The 16901-nt window shown below is 42.6% G+C and overlaps 1 protein-coding gene and 1 long non-coding RNA gene across 2 annotated transcripts in view; both read left to right on the forward strand.

The window, feature by feature from the left end:
* The window catches only part of LOC138967210 (patched domain-containing protein 3-like), a 17963-nt gene extending 1077 nt beyond the window's left edge, over positions 1-16886 (forward strand). Inside the window, exons 2-5 of the mRNA XM_070339730.1 lie at positions 1-254; positions 12238-12506; positions 13243-13449; positions 14663-16886. The exon at positions 1-254 is cut by the window's left edge and continues 458 nt beyond it. Of these exons, the coding sequence (XP_070195831.1) occupies positions 1-254; positions 12238-12506; positions 13243-13449; positions 14663-16272 (2340 nt within the window). The 3' untranslated portion in view covers positions 16273-16886. The remainder of the gene's footprint in view (positions 255-12237; positions 12507-13242; positions 13450-14662) is intronic.
* Positions 1-16901, forward strand: part of LOC138967215 (uncharacterized) — a 181478-nt gene that overhangs the window by 50523 nt on the left and 114054 nt on the right. The gene's annotated exons all lie outside the window — the stretch shown is intronic.

Genomic DNA, 16901 nt, shown 5'->3' on the forward strand with positions numbered 1-16901 from the left:
GGTCAGCAATTCGTTGGGACGCAGTTCAGGTACTTGGTAAACATGAAACAAGTAAAGTACCCGGATTGGACTGACCCCAGAAACAATAGATCGACTTGTATCTCGTTCTTCCTCGCCGGGGTCAAGGTGGAGGAAAAGACCAAGGTCATGATTTCGGCCAGGCTTCTCAAGGTTCGGTACGTCATGAACGAAAAGTCCTATTTCTACCAAAACTTCGTGAAGAGCATGGGGAAAGTGAACCTGAAACACACTGTGTGAGTTTATTTCTCTCTGGCTCTCTCTCTCTCTCTCTCTCTCTCTCTCTCTCTCTCTCTCTCTCTCTCTCTCTCTCTCTCTCTCTCTCTCTCGTATCTCTCTCTCTCGTATCTCGCATGCCGCTCTCTCTCTCTCTCTGGCTCTCTCTCTCTCTCGTATCTCGCATGCTGCTCTCTCTCTCTCTCTCTCTCTCTCTCTCTCTCTCTCTTGCCTCTCTCTCTCTCTCTCTCTCTCTCTCTCTCTCTCTCTCTCTCTCTCTCCACACTCTGGTTTTTACATTTAGTCAAGTTTTGACTAAATGTTTTAACATAGAGGGGGAATCGAGACGAGGGTCGTGGTGTATGTGTGTGTGTGCTGGGACTGGGTGGCCGAGTGGTAACGCACTTGCGCTCGGAAGCGAGAGGTTGCGAGTTCGACGTTCAGTTTCACTCTGTGAGTTCGACAGCTTGACTAAATGTTGTATTTTTGCCTTACGCGACTTGTTTTTATATAAAGACAAGTTTACAAATATACCTTGGCACGTATATATATACAATAAATATGGGTGAAGGTTTGCGAACAGGTAAGGGGTGTAAGAAGGAGAGAGAGAGACAGAGAGAGAGAGAGAGAGAGAGAGAGAGAGAGAGAGAGAGAGAGAGAGAGAGAGAGAGAGAGAGAGAGAGAGAGAGAGATGGTGGTGGTCTGAGTAATTGTTATTGAGTACAGGTTCAATTAAAAACAAAACGGGCATGTGGACATAGAAGGCCTTTAAACTGGACGCGTATAATAGGAGACAAAAAACACACACAAAAACAGGATCAATCAAAAATAATCCGTGTACTTGTTCCAATCAGTATTAAATTGCTGAATATTGCTACTAATGAAGGCGTTATATCTTTCTGTTCTAAATCGTTGTTGTACAATTTTCTTAAAAATATCAATCTGTGGCAGCATGTCTTTCAGTCTTGCGGTATACAAATAATATGTTGCTAGCAACAAGAACAAATCAAAAACCCTGTCTGTATGTACAGCCTCTTTACAACCAAGCATAATAAATTCCTTTGATAAAATCAACTGTGCACAGTGTGAAAAACTTTCCTGAAGCCACTTTAAAAAAATCCCTAAAAGTAAAAAAAAAACTTCTTATACAAAATCTGTGAATCAGATTGTGAAACAAGTTTACATGACAACATTTCGGACAACACATAATTTTTTTCTAAATCTATATTTAATTTTTGTTGATAACGTTTACTGCACGTAATACACCTTCATACAGAATAAAATTTACAGACACATGAGGGTAAGCTATCTTAAAATCTTCATAAGGCAAGTAGCCATTTGGTCAAGCAGATGCCCTATTGAGACAACTCCATTCTCAATCCAGTTTGAAATAAAAATAATCTTTTTGTCTCGACAGACATGGACATTGAAATGCAGTGGCTCTGAGATAAATTCATCAACATTCTGAGGCACACATTTACAGACAAATCGTTTATAATGCTTAAAGTGTGTCTAAACCCTGCAAGTACAGTTTTGAGTGTGTGTAGAGGGGTTCCAGTTACGACATTTTTCTGCACTTTAACGGCTCTGCGCTCAGCCGTTCGCCAACTGGCATGCGTGCTAAATTTGCTGATCCGGACTTTGCCGAGAAAACCCGAGAACTCTCGAAGCGCCAGCCGCACTGGGAACAGAGCATAATGGCTGACAGCCGAGCACACAACGCGTTTGAACCACAATCGCGTTGTACCATAACAAATATATGTTTGAACCTCGGGCACGAGAAAATGAAAGGAACGTGGAGGAAAATCATCTTTCTGACAACAGCAGCATGATTAATTGCCTTGGGAACACAGACTGGTGAGTAACGAAGTCACGTTTTATTTTGGGTACACGCAACCGAGGAACGGAAATTCTGACAGGATGTGTCAAGCTTGGAGTCTAGATCTAGATCTGAACTGTGACATGAGTACCGTTTGTGTGGGCGTCCGTGTTTGTGCACTAGGCTTTGCTAACTTGGTTTTTCAGTCTGTCCCCAGAACTAGTGTCTATTTGGGACATGACGTGGTTAGGCCTATATATATATGCAAGAAATGCACCAGGCATGAACATTTTATTGAAGCAAACTTATCACGAAGATCGACACGCACGAGCTTTTGACAAAGGCGAATCTGGCAGTCCCTAGTGTTTACATTTTGAGTTGGAGGTTTCTGAAGGGAACAGTGGCTAGTTAAGTTTTTAGAACTAATCTTATTATTTCTTTCTAATGAAATCTAAGAATACTTCCAACATGTGTGCATTCGCAACACTCAGCGGAAGGATAGAAACGAGTGAAGTTTGTTTGTGATACTTTTAGGTGTGAATGTGGCAACTGTGTGGAGATGGAGAAAATGGAGGAATGCAACTGTTGCACAGAGTCTACTAAAACTACGGAGAAGCTGAACAGTCGCAGGTATGTATTACTTTTTACTTGGCATGTTATTGTTTTGGAAGATTTAAGGTTATCCTCATTATTTAGTTAATTTCCATTTTGTTATGAAAAGAGCAAAGGAAAAGTGTGACTATTTTGCAACATAGATGCAGAGGTTATTCATTACCATAACTACTAAACTAGTCTGTAAAGCCTTAACTTCATAATGGCGGTTAGAAGTTTAGTTCTTACACTAATGTCATAGTTAACCATAAGTTATAACGATAGTGATACTGTTATGTCTGCAGACCTCCCGAAAAAAATGGCATTACATGCATCACGCAGCTCCCATCATTTGAAAGCGTCTGCCTAAACACGGATGTGCTGGAGACGGCATATTACCAGTACCGGGAGGAGCATGGGTTTTTACAGGCTACTCATAAGGAGTAAGTGACACATCTATCTTTCTTTACCAAGCATGTGCTTGTTCCACATGACATACAAATGTACCCCGTACACCCATTCATTCACACACCTGAAGAAGAAGGTGACGGAAGATTTTGTTTTAATTTGCAGGTTTAAAGCAATCCTTGTTAGTCATGTTTTAAAACTTTTTTTCTCACAAGTTGAAAGTTGGTCCATTAAAAAACACACCATTAAATTAAAAAATAAAACATACAAGTGCGCGTGCACACATAGTATTTTCTCTTCTTGTCGATCACGCGTCTATATTTTGATGTGTGTGACATGGTATTATGATGCATATAATATATTATATACACACCAGTAAATATTATTTTGTTATCCTCGGATCTCTCCACACTGAAGTCCAGAAGTAAATAATAGATTCATAGTTTATACACTTTGTGTGAAACAAGATCAACACAATGCTGGAAAGAAACACATTTTGGAAAGTACATTTTAAACATAAATAAGTAGGTAAAATGAAAGATTTACATGGATCTTGTCATACTGTTACGCTTACCAAAGACATCACACACACACACACACACACACACACACACACACACACACACACACACACACACACACACACATACCTAAAGTGTGGATGGTTACCTAAGAGGCGGCACTGGGTGTAGTGCCTTTCTAGTGCACTTGCACTACAACAGCACTGGGTGCAGTACTCGCTCCGGCATCGAAAAATTTTGCACTAAAAAATGCACAAAATTTGACCTATTTCGTCGCCTATAGAGGACGGAAAGAATGTCATTTTGAACATTGTTATGACATTCTTTCCGTCAAAAAAGTCAATTTAACGGTGTTAAATGAAGCGAGCATCCACACAATTAGGTTGCCATCCAGAGTTTAGGTTGCCATCCACGTGTGGATGGTTGCCTTATGGTGATTTAGGCAACCAAACCTGTGGAAACATGGGTACACACACACACACACACACACACACACACACACACACACACACACACACACACACACACAGCCAGCCAGCCATGAAACAAGCCATTCTATCAATCCCACTGTATTCACGAAAAATAAGTGTTCTTCCCTCCACTTTCCACACCTTTTGCAGGAACACCCTGCCGGACTATGCAACACACACTTATGTCACAGACTTTGTGATTATTTTCCAGGAAGTACCGCTACATAGGATTCAGACAGCTTGTGAGGTGGTGCCATGGTGTGCTAAGGAGGAAAATCAGCCGGGATACCTTTACTTTCACGGAGAGTACGGGCCATCAGATATGCATTTTCTTCTGATGTACTGCAGAGGTTTTGAGTGGTCTGAGCTTGAATGAAAATGGTAACATGAAAATGTATTTATATTCTAATGCATCACTTATGAAATAAAAGAGTAAACACTGTAATCTCTTGCAAGTGCATTTTGTTCAGTATTGTCGTTGGTGTTAACATCAGCGGGAAAAAGTGGGATCAGTTAGGGTATCTTGTACTGTATGGTGCAACAGCTTCTTATCGGGATGGGTGGTGATATGCAGCGGCCAAAAAGTCAGGTTTGTCACAAAATCCCTCTGGGAAGGAAGCCTCTAAGGCACCTGGATCCTCTGTCAGCTTCTCAAACAGACGTTGAAGCAATCTTGACACGTAACCTGTAAATGTAACAGTGGATAGCTCAGGATGAGATAGTCGTGAAAAGGCATTATCAGCACGGAACCAAGTACAGCTTTTATGCTTGCAAAAATGCATTTAAGGAAGAATGCTGCAGCTCTAGCGAATACCCAACTGAACAAAATCTGTTAAGCCTGTAAATGTAATATTTCTCGAGTATAAGAAAAGAAGAGGATTTTCATTTGTGTGTGTGTGTGCTAAAAACCAGCAGTCAGTAGTTACCCTGCATGTAACTTACCATAAGCTGGTGGCCCTTTGGACTTCCTCACACTGTACTCTCCTTTCTTTGCTTTTGGGAATGTGATGGACAACGTCGGATTTCCTTCCTCATCAAGCGCATCACCTCTGTCCCCATTTTCATTGTAATGCAGAGTGGCAAGGATCTAGGAACAGCCTGAAAACAGGATACAAATTTAAATGCACTGAATCAATGACTCTCAGTCATAATTCCACGCTTTACTAAATATTAGGCAGATACCTAATTCAAAATCATTCTGCCCCCCCCCTCCTCCATGTGTATTTATTGTAAAATTCTCATTAATAGATCTTATCTAAAAGAAAAATTAAAAATGCAGCACAGAATGTGTAATATTTTTCTTTCATCTATTAGTTGCTTCCCTTCAATTTTATTTTTGAACAATTCTGAGAAAACAATTTTACCTAAAAAAACCGCTCGCGCTGGACCCGAGTACTCTTCAGACTGGCTCGCTCCCCCATTATGAAAGTTTTTGTCTTGCAGGGTATTGTAGTTGTACATATATTACTTTAGATATTTTTTTGTTATCATGGGTTTTATAAATTTTCTTCTCTTCTTCTTTTATAATTATTAATTAATGACCTATATGTGCTGATGACCAATTTAATTTCCTTTGTTGGATCAATAAAATGTTATGAGTTATGAGTTATGAGTTAAGACCAAGTGATTGCTCTGTGTGAATTACAGGCATTCCCTTTGCTATATAAATACATTGCATGCGAGGATGTGCGTGGTGACTGGCCTTTCTCTTTTATTTGATCACAGTGAAAATGCACACACACATTCACACACACACACTCTCTCTCCCTCACTCCATCTCTCTCTCCCTCTCTCTCTCTCTCTCTCTCTCTCTCTCTCTTTCTTACACACACACACAAGTACAGACTCATGCACGCGCACACACACACACACACACACACAAACAGTAACACTAACACATTTGCACAAAATGAACACACACACACACACACACACACACACACACACCGCGCGAGAGAAAACGACTACAGGGATGATGCATTAATTGACGTCAAAGACTTTCGACCGTGACTTAATCTTTTTATGACGCTATATTTCTCGTCACTGTGTGACGCGTTCGGCTGTTCTATCAGACTGCCTGGCTGGCTGTGGCTCCGCGAATTCCTCCCACTGCCAAGTCGTTTTTTTGTGGTTTATTTCGCATTTAGGTCCCAGGTAACATTATGAAGTTTTAATACGATCAATCGGACCTATTATCAAGTTAGTGTATCAACCTTTGAACGAACTGCGCCCAGTAGTTTCCCAGCAATAAGCTGTTAAGTCGAGACAGACAGACAGACAGACAGACAATTAAAGTCTGCTGAGCCCTAGTACTAGCGTACTCGGGGATAATCGTATAAATCAATGTCATACAGAAAACAAGGAAGACAAATTGTGTAGAGATTTCAATTCCTTATTTTCATTAATTTTTGAAGGATATCACTATGCAATGTCATTGCTTTAAAACAATTGCATCAAAATTATCTTCCTTGCACAAGACACTTGTTTGCACTATTTGTTTCAGATTTGGGAGATTTTACAAGAATGAATCTAAAAATCAATGACCTAGATATGTCTACAATGTAAAAGGAATCTGCTTGAGGTTTGATGTGTGTGTATGCGTGTGTTTCGAGTGTGATTGTGTGTGTGTATATGGGCGTATGAATGTGACTGCGTGCGTTTACGTGTGAGTGTGTGTGTCTGTCTGTCTGTCTATGTGTCTATCTGTGTGTCTGTCTGTGATTCTGGATCAAAGTGTATGTGCATGTCTTTGCGTACGTGTGCGTGTGTCTGTCCGTCTGTCTCTGTGATTCTGGATCAAAGAAAGTGTATATGCATGTCTATGGGTGTGGTTGGGTGTGTCGGTTGGTGTGTGTGTGTGTGTGTTTGTGTGTGTGTGTGTTCTTCTGTGTGTATCTCTTCGTTATTCTTTTATTGGCAAGACCAGAGAGAACTCAGAAATCAGATTTATTTAATCAATCAATCAATCAATCAATCAATGAGTCTTATTTCGCGCATATTCCGTGGGTACAGTTATAGGCGCTCTGCAGTGATGCCGTGTGAGATGAAATTTTATACGGCCAGTAGATTGCAGCCATTTCGGCGCATATTTACCTTTCACGGCCTATTATTCCAAGTCACACGGGTATAGGTAGACAATTATTAACTGTGCCTAAGCAATTTTGCCAGGAAAGACCCTTTTGTCAATCGTGGGATCTTTAACGTGCACACCCAATGTAGTGTACACGGGGGGAGGTTCGGACACCGAAGAGAGTCTGCACACAAAGTTGACTCTGTGAAATAAATTTCCGCCGAACCTGGGATCGAACTCACGCTGACAGCGGCCAACTGAATACAAATCCAGCGCGCTACCAACTGAGCTATATCCCCGCCCAGATTTTTTTAGTCTCAGTCTCCCTCCTACACATATTCACACGGACACACATACCTTACATAAACGATGGAGATGCAACACACTACGTCTGCCGTTAAATTTAATCATGCACCAACAAGAGAAACATATATCGATCACTTGCCTTCATCACTTTTCTTTTCCGTCGCCTCTTTGAGTCTTTCTCCGGTTGGACACTTCTTCGTCAGCTGTCTCCACTGTCCTTTTTGCTGCATTCAAATTCTTCTGCACATTGATGCGCGTTAGTGGGATCCCTGACGGGACAGAATCCTCCATCAACCTCCGATTCGGACGATAACCGAGTTCGGATTCGAACAAGGGAGCTGTGAACTGTTCTGCAAATGCATCATCTGCAAAATGGTGTCCACTCGGTGGTCTTTTAGTTGTGAATAATCTGTTCTGGACGTTTCTACAAAGTCAATCCAAGCTTTCCTTCTGTGAGAGACCCCAGGGAACCCGTGAGTAAGCTTACTTATTCCCGGTTTGCAGAGATAGTATTGCAACCGTAAACGACGCAGAAACTATCTACTCATGCTGACTCGTGTTTGCAGAAAGTTAGATCCATGGAGAGGGCGCTGCTTCCGCTCCCACTCCCAGTCCCAGTGCTACGTCATCTGCCGAAGTTTCTATTTTAAGCATCATCGTCTTGTTTCAGCGGAAGGCTGGCAGGTGCGAGCTTTTACGGACTTTTCCCACTCGCTGGGCCTTTTGATGGGTGGGGATGGAATGCATCTGAGTGTATGTTTGCATTGGTAATAAGGGTTTTGGTTTGAAAAATGGGGTTTAGATGCACTTAAACCAAAAAGGGTTCTTTACTTTATGCATCAAAACATTTGTATTCCACACGACAAACCTGGGGACAAATTATCTTCAAAATATGTACAATCTTCCCAGTATTCAACAAAAATCCTGTTCAACCATGTCAATTTTAAAACAGCTAAGTTACAATAGACATCCACCATCGTCAGTCCACCATTTTCATATGGCTGTACAACTATTTTTCTTTTAATTTTATCTGGTTTTTCATTCCATAAAAAGGAATAGAGCAGTTTATTCAATTCATCTAAAAAATGTTTCTCAGGATCTGGTACATTCATAAATAGGTGAGTTAATCTTGACAACTGTTGTGTCCATCCTAGTCCACTTCCAGATCCATGTTAATCAATCTCGTATGATCTCGGAAGAACCGAGAAGATAGCGGCCATTGTTAAACGAGGAGATCACACGTGGACCGGGAATAAAAGCATCCCACTTGAACACACAAGCTGTGTCTTCGTCTTACACTTTGCTGTATGCAAGAACACAACAATAACCAGTGTCTTTATAGCTGTTACTTTACCGAATGGTGTAAGATTTCTCTTTGACCACATATTTAAATACCTCCGAATTTCTTGGAACTTGTTTTCATGATTTATGTTCACTATTTCTTCCACTTTCACCGAAAAAAGTATGCCTAGCACTCTAAATACAGTTGGGTTCCACTTCAAATTTAATTCTTGCATAAATTTAACATTTGATTTTTTAAAAGACCCTATCCACACAACAGCAGAGTTATCATAATGTATCGTAAGTCCAGATAATAATGCAAAATGTGTTTAACACTTTAATGCAGGCACAGAAAGATTCTTTGGTACCATCTAGGAAAAAAGGTTGTGTCATCTGCAAACTGCGATTGGAGAATTTCTCTATCTCCAACCTGGATTCCATGTATATTCTCATTCTGACGAATCATAATAGACAAAATCTCTGCACAAAGAAGGTATAAATACGGTGACAGAGGATCTCCCTGCCTGGTACCACGCTCTTCACTGAACCACTTGAAATATTGACCATTCACATTGACGCAAGAGTAAATATTACAATAAAAAGAAAAAATCCATGGTCTTATGTCATCCCCAAAATTAAATTTGATAAGGGATTTTTCAATAAAAGGCCAGGTGATATACTATCGAACGCCTTCGCAAAATCGACCATGAAAAGCAGTCCAGGTATATTACTTGTTTCAGTATAAAATAACATGTCATATAACAGTGGAATGTTTTCTCCAATAAATCTCCCCTTCAGAAAACCAGTTTGATCCTCATGAATAAGTTTTGGCAAAACAGTCTTAAAGGGCAGCTGTCGGGTTGTGGCTCTCAAAATCTGTTCCTTAGAATGAGTTATCATGTAACTGAAACTATACTTAAAAGTTACTTGGTGATTTTGACAGCTTGATAACACAAGTCCGAAGACTTTAGACATGCTACAATGTCTTTAATCGAAGAAAGTTTGCATTCTTGGCCGAGTCAATGCAGCCCGCTCGAAAATTACTTCCCTTGGACGCGTGACGTCAGCCGCGGAATCGGCCGGGTTGAACGGTGCTCTCTTTATGCCGTGTAATGGGCGCAATCGGGTTGTCTAGTCAAGCCCTCAAGCATACTTCACGGGTAGGTGAAGAGAAACTTAGGATGGGGTGACTTCTCCCAGGCCAAAATTTCGCAGTAAAAAACGGAGTTCATAACATGTCTTCTGTCCCCCTCCTGCTTTTGTTCCACTTGAACCCTGTTTTTGTTCAACTTATTGGCAGATATTGTCACGCGTCGAGGAACACAAACACACACACACAAACACACTCACACACAGACACACACAGACACAAACGTGTTATCACACATATACACACACACACACACACATACGTGTTATCACACACACACACACACACACACACACACACACACACACACACACACGATAACCATCACAAACACAGTTTGACAAATTCATCTTTTTTTTGCGGCCGAACCCCCCTCCCCCATTTTCCACACTAGATCCACTGTTTCATCTTTGTCTCCGTCTCTCTTCCCTTTATCTTATCTCGTCTATCTACTTGAGTGAGTAACTGAAGATGTATTATCATCATCTCTTTCCTAGATTTTCCCACCGACAGAGTTGGCTTTTGTCTTGAATTCAGTACCTCACACGTACACGGTAATTGGTGTGACACCTCAAGCGGACCTTCTTCATAAGTGTACAGTGTCTGCTGACAAGGGACACGAGGGTCTGTGGTTGAGCAACTTTATGGTTTAACCGGGTGGACTGGAGGAGTAGCAACAGCATGTGAACCACTTTAGAAATGACTTGTAAAGGTTGCAGTCGGTCAGATCAAAGAAGAGAAAATGTGAACGTGGGTCTTGAGAAGATATTACCATCCTAATACTTTACTTTGTGCAAGAATCAATCACGCGTACAGCATTACAGATGTCCAGCTGTAGTCTACATTGTACTGTAAACTTCACAGCGGCCTTATCAGCTTCCTCGAGTGACGTCACAGCAAGGCTAACGCTGCGGCGTCTTTCTTGTGCTGACAGAGTTGTCGGTCGCGGATTTTGAGTCGTTTCGGCCTGCCAACTGCTTCGTTTTTTTGCGGATTGTGAGAACTAGCAGAAAGTTTCACGCATTTTAATGGTTTCAAACTAATGATGAAAGTGTCTTCTTCTGGACCAAATCAACAGTCTTTAGTTGAATCAACTCGGAAAACTCTTAAACGCGTTTTTGCACGCGACTCCGCGCATTTTTGAGACCAGGCAACCCGACAGCTGCCCTTTAATTCTTTCCGATATATATGCAAGATGATGCTATCTTATATACTGTATTTAACAATGTAATTGGTCTCCAGTTCTTCAAATATATTTCATCTTTATCATCTTTAGGAATGCATGTGAGAATACCTTGACGTTGAGTCACAGACATCTCCTTTCAAAAATCCAAAATTAAGTGACCTTAACACTTTCTCTTCCCCCCCCTCTCTCTCTCTCTCTCTTTCTTTTTCTCTCTCTCTCTCCACACTCTTAACTCTCTCTCTCTCTCATACACACACACACAGACACACACACACACACACACACACACACACACACACACACACATACACACACACACACAATGACACCTCCCACCAGACTGGAACACTGACTCAGTTGCCCACTGTCACGGGTAGGACTTGTCTGGAACCTGGACTAGAGAAAAAATACAAGAACACACACACACACACACACACACACACACACACACACACACACACACACACACAATAACACTCCCCCACCAGTCTGGAACACTGACTCAGTTGCCCACTGTCAAAATGATCCAGTTGCAGGGAGGAATGTGTGTGTGTGTGTGTGTGTGTGTGTGTGTGTGTGTGTGTGTGTGTGTGTGTGTGTGTGTGAATAAATGTTGACATAAGGAAGCAACCAATCATTTGTCTCCCAGGTGCCAGGAGAAAGGTTCCGTACAACTCTCGCCTACTCCATTACACATGTCGTATGCCTAAAGAGCGATTACTTAGTTTTGTTTTTTGACAAAGCCCCGAGATAGACAGACCTCCATTCTTTGGGCCTTGACCAAAACGAACTTAGTTTTTAGTCAACAGAAAAAGAAAACACAACACTGAACAGCAACCATTTTAGGTAAATTCTTTATTACATTTTCGTCAGACACAGTGATGGCGCTAGTGATGTTTTCAAACCGGTACTTTTATGATGCAAACAGTCCAGAAAAAACGGTAGGCTGGTCATTGGAACCAGTAAGAGTCCAACTCAGAGAACTGGTTTTATTGTTTTACCAGCGAAAAAAACCCGGTGGTTCTAAAAAGTTCAACCGGTAGGTCAAACTGTCAGCCAGTTTTGTTCCCGTAGTTTCTCTCTTTTCAACCGCTAAAATACCGGTAATTACCGGTAAACGCCAATTCTGAGACAGTCGTTGACTTCATCGGGGTGGTAAGGATGAGTTAAAAAAAAAACTTGTGTGTGTGTGGTCATGCAGGGTCTACTACGAACACCTAGAATCCGTTTCGGACGAGCTGACCAGGGCTGTGGAAGGGGACAAGGCGCTGTTCGTGGGAACAGTGCTAATCATCATCGTGTACTCCAGCCTGGTCACTGTGGGCGGAGACGTTGTGTCCACGCGGGCCCTGCTGGCCATTGCCGGCGTACTGGCCACAGCTCTGGGCATTTTGGGCGCTATTGGTTTCCTCTGTCTCCTTGGTGTAGACTTTGCTATCATCAATTTCGTCGTGCCTTTTTTGCTTATTGGTGAGTCGTTTGTCTGGCACTGGCCCTATTGCTTCGTCTGTGTGTGTCTTTCTGTCTGTCGTTTGCTCTAATTCTCTCCCTCGCTCTAATTTTCTCTCTCTTTTCATTTCTCTCTCTCTCTCTCTCTCTCTCTCTCTCTCTCTCTCTCTCTCTCTCTCTCTCTCTCTCTCTCTCTCTCTCTCTCTCTCTCTCTCTCTCTCTCTCTGTTGTACATACTGTGTACATGTCCTTTGGGAAAAAACCCGAACAAAACCAATCAAATTGTCTGCTGAACCTAGTCAGCGACAGTATTAGACAATTAGTACGCATTAGGTCGGTGAGCTTCTTACATAGTCCAAGTTGACTAATGTATTGTGGTGGACTTGGAATCGAGAGAAGCTGCGTGTGTGTGTGTGTGTGTGTGTGTGTGTGTGAGTGCGAAATGGTTTAGACGTTTGTTCGCACTATGCGCGCGCCCCCTTGCCATTGGTTTGGCAATTTTCACGTTTGTTTCGGGCATTGTTGCGGATGACATGTTCTTGGTGACCTTTCTGTTTGAGAGTCTGGGGATGTGAGATGTGCATGATGTGTTGTTTGAATCTGACAGTGATTGTATGATTTTTGTATACATGTATTGTCCCGCGCCTTGAACTTTTGATAAGGCGCTTTATAAATGCCCGTTATTATTATTATTATTATTATTATTATTCCGTGATATTCGCAGAAATGATGTTTCATCTGGCTACATCTTGTTCAGGTATTGGCGTGGACGACATGTTCCTCTTGATGTCATCATGGAGCGAGACCTTACACCAGCCAGACTTGAGCGTCCCTGATCGTGTCAGCATGACCTTGTCCGTTGCTGGTGTGGGCATGACAGTGACTTCCCTTACTGACTTCCTGGCCTTCATGATCGGATACTCCTCTGTCTTCTTCAGTGTGCGCAATTTCTGCTTATATGCTGGTAAGGTTCACTGAGGTTTCGGCTATGCTTTTACTCGGCATATCTTCATATCTTGAAAAAAACGTTTTTGAACAATCTGCCTATCTTATGTTTGTAATAAGTTGCAAACTGCCTATCTCGAGCGGTTGAAAGCGGAATAAGCGAGAGTTAAAGAGCTAGCAGCAACATTTTCAATCAGCACAAGTGCATAACAACTCAAATAAGCTTTTGTACACCAAACAGTCTTCCTGTATGAAAGCAGCACTCTCTTCAGGAAATTGCCTAACTCAGAAACGAGAACGGCAGTTTTGCTAACGTAACCGTGACAACAATTTCCGGTGGTCTGAGAGTGTGTACTCTCTAACACATGATAGGTACCCTTCCAGTAGCTTCCCCTGTAGTCTCACTGCAGAAATGCCTAACACTGAGGTAGGTATTTTTCTTATGAGCGTGACGATATATTGATTTTAACCCTTGGCTTTTCGTTCCTGATGACCTCCTAATCCAATGCTATTTTGTGTCTTGCTGTAAGAGGCTTCTTACTCACAAAGGTCGTCTTTTAATACTAACCAGAACACATGCTGGTGCAACTTCAACGTCCCGACTACAAGCCGGGCAAGGTTAAAAATGCGTTACTATCAACTTTATACAGAGCGACATCAAAGTGTAAATACTATTAAACAGACATTGCAAGGCTGCCCTATATCAATGTGCAAAAGGTGTGTACTAATAACGTTTTGAAATGTGCACGAGCAATTCTAACTTCATCTTTTGGATTGTAGTCGAGCATTTTGTTTACATTGTGTTCGTTGATGCTGCTTATGTAATGTAGCCTTTCTTAGATGGTACGTATATTTGCTTATCTTTAACTGGGCGAAGTCGACTACGCAAGGTATACTTCGCGAAGCTGGCCGCCCGAAGCTTTAGCACTGAGTGTTCGGTAAAAAGACTTCGCGAAGCTGGCCGCCCGAAGCTTTAGCATTGAGTGTTCGGTAAAAAGACTTCGCGAAGCTGGCCGCCCGAAGCTTTAGCATTGAGTGTTCGGTAAAAAGACTTCGCGAAGCTGGCCGCCCGAAGCTTTAGCATTGAGTGTTCGGTAAAAAAGACTTCGCGAAGCTGGCCGCCCGAAGCTTTAGCACTGAGTGTTCGGTAAAAAGACTTCGCGAAGTCGACTTCGGACTCAATTTAGGACGGGATTAAGGCTTGTATTTGTGTGTGTGTTTATTTTCTCCAGGCGTAGCCGTGCTGTTTGTTTACATCAGTCATCTGACGCTCTTCGCTGCCTGTCTGTCCTTGCACGGTCGTCGTGTCTACAGCGGCCGCCATTGCCTTACCTGCCACCCTGTCACGCCTCGTCAGCGGCTGAGAGAGGAGGGAAAGTCTGCCGTGTACAGCTATCTGTGTGGTGGACATCCGCCGCACCGGCCTCGCGACGATGAGAGCATGTGCGAGAAGGTGCCCAGAATGTTCATCCCACGGCTGGCGAACTTGCGTGCTTCGCGCTACGTCGTGCCGCTGTTGTTCGCCTCGCTGCTTGCCGTGTCCATCTATGGTGCTGTCAATATCAAGCAAGGCTTGGACTTCAAGGATCTGGTGCTCAAGTCATCCTACTACTACGACTTTATCACCACCAAGAACAAGTACTTCCCGGCCCACATTCCTATCGGTTTCCACTTTATAAAAGAGCTGGATTACACTGACACCAAGGTCCAAGAACAAGTGAAAGATCTTCTGAAGGCAGCCAAGAAGGACCAAGATATCATGCCTGATTTTGAGCAATGCTGGATGACTGCTTTCCTCAGTTCTCCCTTCTATGGCAACGAGACTTTGCCTGTTGCTCTAAAGAGATTTGTGGAACACTTTCCGATGTTTTATGGAGATATAATAATCGACAAGAATGATAAGATCGTAGCATCACGTTGTTCTGTGTTGTCACACGGATTCAGGGAGCAATACGGTATGGCCAACCTGATGGTCCGCATGAGAGAGGTGGCAGAAAAGAGTCCCTTGCCTGTCATTGCCTATCAGCAGAGCTTCGAGCTGTTTGAGCAATACTTGGCGACTTTGCCGGCTACCCTCCAGACAGTTGGCTGTGCCATTTTAGCCATGGTCGTAGTCTGCAGTTTCTTGCTTCCCCATCCCTTCATGGTAGCGCTTACTACTCTCAATATTATGATGATCACCGTCAACATCTTTGGCTTTATGTATTTCCTGGACATCACCTTGTCATCCGTCACCATGATTCATCTCGTCATGAGTGTGGGCTTCGCGGTGGACTTCTCTGCACACGTCTGTTCGGCCTATCTGATGTCCAACTCTTTCACTCGCAAAGAAAGAGCCTTCGACGCCATCACCCACGCCGCCAGCCCTATCCTCAACGGAGGGATCTCTTCGCTAGTTGGGGTCCTGCTGCTGGCAACATCAGAAGCCTACGTGTTTTCCACCTTCTTCAAGATCATGTGCTTGGTGATGATTTTTGGCATTCTGAACTCGGTGGTCTTTTTGCCTGTCATCTTGACATTGTTCGGTCCCGAGCAGCACGTAGCTCAAGATGAAAAAGTGGGTCCAGACACAAAAGCCAATGATCGCGGATTCGAACCAGCAGCTACTCAAGGGGTCAATGCTGAAGGGAAGTTTGACAGTGCCCAAGGAACATCAGGCGGCGTTGAGAACATAGACAACATGGACAGAGTTCAAGGGATTTCTGCTGCTCGAATGATCTCAGGCAGAAGTGCTCTGGGGATCCCAGTCAGCACTTCAAATATCACTGCCATTGAAAACACGGACAACCAAATCGAACAAGCTGTTTGTAAACGTGAAAAAGTCAGCACACAAATTGTTTGAGTTGCTAAAGAACAGCCAGCTACGGCATAGTACAAGGGCCATACGATTATACTGTCTGAGGCTGAGGACGATTCATCTGCTGTCTGAATAGTGCATTCAGGCCATCCTCTTCCTCTAGAAATGGTATGTGGCTGCACACTTGCTGTAACTATACATTTCCAAATTAAAGAGAACAAGATTTTTAACTAGATTTTTCAAATGCTGCCTCAATAGTGCTCAGAGAGAAGACTAATATGTCTATCGCCCCACATTGGTCAGAGTTACGTATCACACATTCATACCTCTTAAAGGAGGAAGACACGCCGTCCTATTTTGGCTGCGATCAACCTTGGACAAATGAACACGTCTAACTCAACTGTGTGGCAAATTACGCGACAAACGCTACTCTACAAATACTCTGAAAGTTTTGTAACAACACGTAGTACCTCTCCTCCCCCCCTCCCCCCCCCCCCACCCCCGTCTCCCTTTTTTGTTAATTTGTATTTAGTAATTACAAGACTCAAGGTTGTTAACAAAAATTGAAGTGACAGTTGTAAAAAGATTATTAGATATTTTTGAGAAACTTCTTGATGTTACTTTGATAGACCTAAATGTTAATAAATCAAAAAACAAGACAGGTAAGTTGTTTC

The sequence above is a fragment of the Littorina saxatilis genome, linkage group LG5 (assembly GCF_037325665.1).
Source record: "Littorina saxatilis isolate snail1 linkage group LG5, US_GU_Lsax_2.0, whole genome shotgun sequence".
Taxonomy (NCBI): Eukaryota; Metazoa; Mollusca; class Gastropoda; order Littorinimorpha; family Littorinidae; genus Littorina; species Littorina saxatilis.